We start from the raw sequence: 8,150 nt of genomic DNA on the forward strand, positions 1-8,150 counted from the left end.
TACAGGCACTCATAAATTCATGACGGAGGGGGAACATCTGGAGCTGAGAGGCATCACCAAAGAGCAGTCGGGATCGTATGAATGCATTGCTTCTAATGACATCTCAAACCCTGATGTCAGGACAGTGCAAATCACCGTCAACTGTAAGGGAAAAACAAAGCACACTTAACAGGGACATAACAAAGCCTACAAGTGTTTCTTACATGTAACATCAAATAGAATCTGATTTTACACTACTTTCTTCTGTTTTATTTTTCTGATAAGCTTTTGTATTCAGAAGATGTAAAGCTTTTCAAGGTTGGGTGAAGATTCAACAAAAAAAACAAAGAAAGAAAATGTTACTGTTATTCCTCAAAATGTACAGTTAAAGAAAGTATGACACACCAGGCAATTTGGTTATATCCTCTATACAGTGTGACGCCATTCTAAAACTCTTTTCTTATTATGTTGTATAGATCCTCCCTTCATATCTAAGGCGGGGAGCACGGGAACTCCAGTTGGGCAGAGAGGAGTCCTGCAGTGTGAAGCCTCTGCTGTCCCGAGGGCAGATTTTGAGTGGTACAAAGAAGACCGCAGGCAAGTTTCTTATCTGAACTCTGTGATATCTACAGGCATGTAATTGTTTGAAGTCAGCATTACAAACGCACAAAGACCCACAATTCTGCTGTAGGGTGTGAACTTACAGCAGAATTGTGGTTTATTTGAAATAAGTCAGACTGCATCATATCTGTTGATAAGTGAAATGTGTGAAAGCACACATAGCCTTGTTTAAAATAATATTTTGCTTTTGATGTAATGTCCTTCACTCCATGAGCAAAGTATTAGGTTTTAATCCCATTATGAATAAGCATAGTTTTTTTATGAAAAAGTCAAATCATCTGCTAAAGGGGCAACGACACCAAAGGCAGCTATTCCTATTTTTACACTGTAATTGGTTTATGTCAGTGGGGTGGGGTCTCTGAGATTTAGAGGATATCATGGTAAATGTTCTTCCAACTCAACGCAGAAGAATGGAAAATGTTTAGGAGCAGCCCCAGAGCTGATATAAGCTGGGTCCATTTTGCACTGTTACAGCGGTAGCAGAGGAAAAGGAAATGCAATGAGTGAAAAAGAAGGGCTGCTGAGCACTGAAACATGTTTTGGCTGTTATATGAACAACGTTTCCTTATCAAAGCCCACACGTGTGAAATAAATTAGAATTTCATGTGGGTATAAACTTAATGTGTCTGTACTATAAGAAGTAAACAAAGTCGTGATGCTGCCAATTGGTTAGGCGAATACGGTTTTGAAGCCTCAAGCTGTGCATTTGGGCCGCTGCCTTGTTGGTTTTTTTGCAGCCAGGAGTGACCTTATTTGGTTGAGGAGGTGGAGATGGAGAGGAGCAAGGGATTAGCAAACACTAAATCAGCTAATGCTAGCTTGTTAAGTGAGGTGTTGGGACAATTTTAAATATACATATACATATCTATATATATATCTATATATATATATATATATATATATAGATATACATATCTATATATATATATATATAATTAATTAGCATGGTATGAACAGTTGACTACTGAGAGTGTCTCACATGGTAACCAAGCCCTATATCATACCTTCATCTGTGTGACTCTAAATTGGACCATATTTACGACATAAACATCATGCTGTATTGAATGAGATTTGAGAGACTTGAATCTAGCGACTGAGACCATTCATAAGGGAAATGTTTTCTGAGGTAATAAAGCAAGTGAGAAGTTAGGTCAGATATGAGGAACTTCACTGTTCACAGGAGCTTCACTTTTGAAGTCAAAAGGCTATGTCTATTTCATATAGCCTATGGAGCTAAGAGCTAAGAGATGACACACAATGTCAGCACAGGATGAAGTATAGGAACAGATTTTTTTCTTGACTGCTCAGCAGCAGAAGTGTTGAAAAGCTGCTCCCTTCTCTCTTACAGGCTCTTCAACGGACTAAATGGGGTTAAGATAGAGAATCAAGGCAAACAGTCGATGCTCGTCTTTTTCAACGTATCGGAAGAAGACTATGGAAACTACACTTGTGTTGCCATGAACACCATGGGAATAACTAACGCCAGCATAATCCTTTACGGTAAGAACATAAGTGCTGAGTAGAAAAAAGCATACTGATGTTAATGAAGGTGTTATTTTCGTTTGCTGTGCACATTCATACAAAACACACAAAAATCAATTCTTATATGAAGGCCACCAGCTGTAGGTTATTCATTGCTTAACCTTTTCATTAGTTTCCATGGTAATTGCTGCACATATGTAAAGCTCTTAATTAGCTGAGGAGCTAAGCCATATTGAATTCGAGTGAACCACATGATTCCCTTTAAATGCTTAAACTACATAACCACTACAATAGCAGTAAATCTGACTGTTTTCACGTTATTTGCATATTATTCCAATAATGAAAGGATTACAATTATAAAAAGATATGTAATACAATAGCCAAATAATGAGTAATAATAAACATCTGTGTAAACATCAGGACACAAAATGTATATTCCTATGAATGTGGAAATACATTTTTTGCTAAACAACCAAAGACATCAAATTATGAGATCAAATTAGATTTAGTCTTTTTGTAAAATAATCAAAAAACGATGAATTAGATTTTAGGAAATAATTACCTATAAACATATCAATAATATGTACTTCAATGGACATTCAAAATCTTTATGGGCAGGAATGAAAGGCATACATGCCAATATTCATTCAATATTCAGATCTGATAGTAACTAAATGGTACACTGAAAACAAACTGATTCAGAAAGCGATATTTGATTTGTTTAGGTAAGTAAGAAAATGATGTAAAATTATAACGAAAGTAACTAATATGTTAAAGTCACAGTGGGAGTAGTTCCCCTTAAACAAAGCTTTGGTTTGTTTTGGCGGGCAATTTCATTTCCTCCTCGGTTTAAGCTTAAAGCTAAATCTAGGTTTTATATCATAAATTAAGTTTTTCGTTAATGATGGCCAATAACATAACAGATGCCGCTGATGTGAATGTTATGGCAATTCAACTCAGAGCTGTTGTGTTTTGACCATGTTATATTAAAATATATGCACATTTAGAAAAAATAGTCCAATCCAATAGTTAGTGACTTGTTAGTACTGGTGTTTCAACATGCTCGCCTTGATGATTGGGCGCACTTTGTCTTATTCCCCTGCAGGTCCTGGCGCAATGCATGATGTGAACGGGGCAGCCGTGTTGCACCGTTCCTCCGTATGTCTTGTGCTGACTGTAACCTTACTCTACCTGGTGAAGTTCTGATGTGAAATGTAACAACCTTCAAGCTCCTCTCAGCATTGAACAGGAAGAACAGACTATTAGTCCTATAAGAAGAATGGAAACCCAAAAGCGCCCCCTGGTTCACTCTTAGTTTTCTTTATTTTCTCTTTCTGGTTTTGCATCGGAGTCTGCTCTCTGTCGGTTCACCAAGAGTGAGAGGCGTCGATTGGAGCAAGGGGAAAATTTGAATCATGCACTAATTGGATGACGGTAGAACTACTGAGTTTGCGTATCCCCAAACCTTTTTTTTTTGTATGTGGAAAGGGAAAAAGAAAAAAAATACATGTAACTGTTGATAGTTGACTGTTTATTGCCCAATATTGAAGTGTAAATTCAGATTATTATTGTGTCATGTCCTGTTCAATATCTGTACAATACCATTAAGCTTTTTTAAGTAAATGACAAAAAAGGCAAAAAATGCAATGTGATTGTTGAATTTTACTGTATTTTTACAGTTGTATGCAAAACAGAGTAACAGAGCCTTCATCACAAACAGATCAGAATAATAGATAGTACACCATGATTTCTCAGGCAAAGTCCTACAGCATAGTGCATCCAAATTTTTATTTCCAAAGTAGTGTGTGTAGAAAATGAACAAATGTGTACAAAAAAACTCCTGCACTGTTTTTCAAAATGCATACTCTTGTCCAATTGCATTTTCAAACACCCAATCACAGTGTCATAGCAGCTTCACGGCATATTCAATACTGTACAGTGGCAATTTGAACGGATTGTTTAACATCTTCACCCATTTAACTGCAGTGTTAGCCAACAAACGTACCTCTCATTTAAACGCTAGGTTAGTCCTTGGTCGTATTAGCAACATGCTAGTGAACTAACCAGAAAGTCAAGATTTTAGCTTTTAAAGTCATGTTTTAGTGTTGGAACTTAGTAAATGACTTACTCTGATGCTGAGATTTTGTCCCCAAAATTAAATTTAACCATTATAAAAAGACTAAGTTTCACAGGCAGCTATTTTCTTTGGTTGACCAGTAAACATTTAAGCAGTTAGGGTGTTTCCACAGGTTGCAGCTTATAACAACTTCAATTTGTGGGTTTATTTTGTCCTTTGATCTTCAATTGGAAAAAAGATGCTCTGGCTTTTAATAATAAATGGTAATCCTCTGAATATATTTCTTGTGCAACCTATCTCTGAAAATGCATACAGTCACTAAAAACACCACCAATAAGAGTTATTTAGTTTTGCTGTAAACACTTACCGTAAAATCTGGACTATAAGTCGCACCGGAATATAAGACACAGTCTGTTTTGGGGGGTATCAAAGAGGGAAAAAGGTTACGTGTATACAAGTTATTTCAACACTATTTCAATCTCTTTTCATTTAAAACACATTCAAAACACACAAATTACAGCCTAGCATCTGTTTTCGCCATGTCGACTGTCCTGCTATCTAGCGGTGTGATAGCTGAGCTCAGCCTACGGTCACGTTGATTGTTGTTAGGGTGGTGGCTGCAATGGCGATCATGATGGTGCATGTCCGTGACGAAGCTTTAGCAACAATCAAGTGTTTTCCTCACTTAAAACAGCAAGGAAAACACAAAAGAGCACTGCGGCATGTTGTAAATAGGAGATGTAGCGACTTGGACCCAGAAACAGTTTAATGCAGAGGTGTGACGTCACCACCTAACAACCAGACAGCGCCATTGTCTGGGTAAAATACCATAACACAATAACGTACCTCTCTCTGCATTTTATACTAGTATATTGGTCGCACCGGTATATACGTAGGTGATTTTTAGATGAAAACAAATGTATTAAAAGTGCATCTTATACACCAAATTTTGTTGTTTTGATGTTTCCTATAAACTTTTATCACCTGTGATGTCATGACATATAGCCTGGTTGCTGAAACTGTGTTTTTGACAATTAATTATTTCAGCATGTTCATTACTAAAATTTAAAAACTTGGAAGTGGGGCCAGAATGGACCAATGGAAAGATAGTTTGAGTGTCCATCGCCATCCTATTTGTAGTCGTCTTGCCAAGAAAGTGAAGCAAATCAAGACACAAGTCAAGACAAGCCAGATAGTCCATAGGAAAGAATGAAAATGATTAAATGCACATGTGGATGGAAACAAGAAGCAGAGCAGATGGAAACGTAAAGGGGAAGGTGAGAGACAAAAGACGGATCAAAGGGATCCTGAGAAACCCATGGAGGACTTCCAGATACACTCATCCCTTGAAAGAGAATCAGAAAATGCTGAATGGACAGGTGGCTTCAGAATCTGAATTAGCAGAATACTCTACAGATTGGTGAACAGCTGGGCATTTTGCGGGCAATTTGTTTTGTGTCAAAACAATGACGAAAGCTATAGGCTGAAGTGAGAGGCAAGCTCAACTATGACATGGATGCCTTCTTCGCTCAGGTTTTATTTATTCTGCCGTGTTCCATCATCACTCAGATGAATTTGCTTACCTGACGAAGGGTGATAAGTCTGTCCTTAATTAAAGTCACTGCCTACCACATTGGCCTGTGTGTTCATGCCATTCTCATTCATCGGTTAATACCTACTAAAGTAATGTACTAGAATTTGTATATAACCCAGATAATCCTAACACCCCTCGTGCTCTCATGCAGATGCTGAAGGATTCCTTCTGCGTCTGCACGAGATCCTATAAAGGCTTTAAAGTATCGGTAACTCCAATGTAAACCTTTCCTCACCAATATTAGACACTCAGAGCAACTGGATAGTGTAGATTCAGGTGAACAAGTAGACTGATAAAACTCCACTTGGGTTGGTGGTCAGTGGCTATGAATGGGTCACACAACGTTGGACTTTCACCCATGACGTTCTTGCATGATGAAAAAAGGCGTAATTATTTTAACTCACAACCTGATGTGTGTGTAACACTTAATTAAGTAGATTTTTTTTGCAGAAACCTTAAACTTAAAAGCAATTTAGGGGACCAGGAAGCAGATGCTGAAGGGTACCTTAAAACATAACAGATTCTTACTCATGCATTTGTAAAAGAATCCAAAGGGGGCCTTGACAAAGCCTCTGCATTAGTGTTACTTATCTGAATAACCTACGTTGTGCGCATGGTTAGATCCTTGTCATAATTGACTTGATTTTTCCTTTCAAATTAGTAGGGACATTTTTGACCATATTTGAATTTTCCCTTTTTTTTCTCCATTAAAATTTGCTATGGTACTATAATGAGTATGCCATTAAGGGCATGACAATGAGCCTATTAGGTTTCATTAGATTTGATATGCACTATGCAGAACATTACTGTGTGACAATTTTGACTTTCTTCAGAAAACACTTCTGCTCCTTCTCCTGACAATAATTCTAATTACGCAGTGCGCACATGCACTCTCAGCAACCGTGGATAATTTCATTCTCTAGGCTTTAAGATGACAAGTGTATGGGGAATACATGACAGTAAACTTGAATCTTGTTGTGAAGTTTAACCATTCTCGCACAATGCAACCACTCAAAATAAGTGTTGAAGTTATGCTTTTGTAAAGTGGTAAATTGAAGACTGATGCACAGTTAATACAGACAAAGTGATCTTTGAGATGGATAAATTCATATGACAGATAGTTTTTACAAACAGTGGTACAGTCCTTTAACTTCTTTACATTTAATATATATATATATATTAACCTTATGATCAAGGTTATATGCAAACATACTCCTTCAGTCCATTATTGGTTGTACCTGAGTGTTTTAAATGAAATAGTGAAGAATTAAGATCCTTGATTCAAACCAAAAATACACCAGGCATTCTTTTGACATTTTAAACTTCAAAGCATGTACACTGCTCCAGTCCATATCCAATCCACAAATGACATATTTCATGAACAACAGAAGATAAAAAAAAGCCCACCTTAATAAACGGTCCGTGCAGCTGCTATGAAGCTTTTTTCAGGTGTTCTGAATGTGTGCTTTTAACCTACTTTGCCCCAAGATAACTGGCAGACACTGCTCTGACGACTGCAGAACTGATTGTTGTGTTCTGTGGTCATTGGATGCATTTTCAAAGGATCTTTTTTTAGTCTGCCTCGTACAGAAATTTCCAGTGACAAGAATATAAAGCACAAGTGATTGATAATGTGATGTTCTGCTATTGTCCAGGTCACTTCTGTGCATACCTATGAAGAAGTGTGATGAAGACAAAACCACAGGGATGAGATTGATGTACGTGGGAATGCTTTTGATGTACTCACATGTAAAGTTTTGTGCTGTAATGATGGTGAACCAGTCGGCTGCAGACTGTCACAGTATGTGACTTTTTTTCGGGGTTTGTAAAAAACACAAAACAGGTGAGATACAGATGCCTGTTAAACTATAAAGTGAGGGGTTATTGTAACCCTTTCCATCCCAAACGAACGAACATTAAAAGTATTGATGTCAAGAATTTTTAACCAATTTGTTTAAAACCCCCATCAACAGGAACAAGTTGATTTGTGCATATGATCATGAACAACAGTGTAAGCTATCATTTGTTTTTGGCTTTTATTTTGTTAGTTTGTTTTATTTTATATGGTTTAAGGATTTTAGATTTATGCATTAAACAATATCTACAAATCCTCCTTAATGCATAACTCTGGGCATTTTAAAGTCTGATGTATTCACAATTCACTTGTCTTTTTTTTCAAACGGATGATTTTACAATGTATTGATTGATGGCTGCTTGTGTGACCTATTTTTTGACCTTACTGGAGGTTCAGCATATGGTAGATACTATTGTGGTATATAGTCACGGTATCATTTGATTGAGAGATTGCAAAAATGTCCATAAACTGGTTAAGTGTGAAATCACGTTGCCAATCATTTGTTCTGACTTTGACGTGATGTTATTGTCACTCTGTCCGTG

General features: G+C 37.1%; 1 protein-coding gene across 1 annotated transcript in view; it reads left to right on the forward strand.

Annotated features, from left to right (window-relative positions):
• opcml (opioid binding protein/cell adhesion molecule-like) overlaps positions 1-7,947 on the forward strand; it is a 210,940-nt gene extending 202,993 nt beyond the window's left edge. The window contains exons 4-7 of the mRNA XM_069665916.1: positions 6-143; positions 456-576; positions 1,949-2,100; positions 3,188-7,947. Coding sequence (XP_069522017.1) covers positions 6-143; positions 456-576; positions 1,949-2,100; positions 3,188-3,288 — 512 coding nt within the window. The 3' untranslated portion in view covers positions 3,289-7,947. The remainder of the gene's footprint in view (positions 1-5; positions 144-455; positions 577-1,948; positions 2,101-3,187) is intronic.
• Positions 7,948-8,150: the final 203 nt, after the last annotated feature.

Source organism: Semicossyphus pulcher, unplaced genomic scaffold, assembly GCF_022749685.1.
Source record: "Semicossyphus pulcher isolate SPU_LCO1_2020_fin unplaced genomic scaffold, fSemPul1.0.p SCAF_10, whole genome shotgun sequence".
NCBI lineage: Eukaryota > Metazoa > Chordata > Actinopteri > Labriformes > Labridae > Semicossyphus > Semicossyphus pulcher.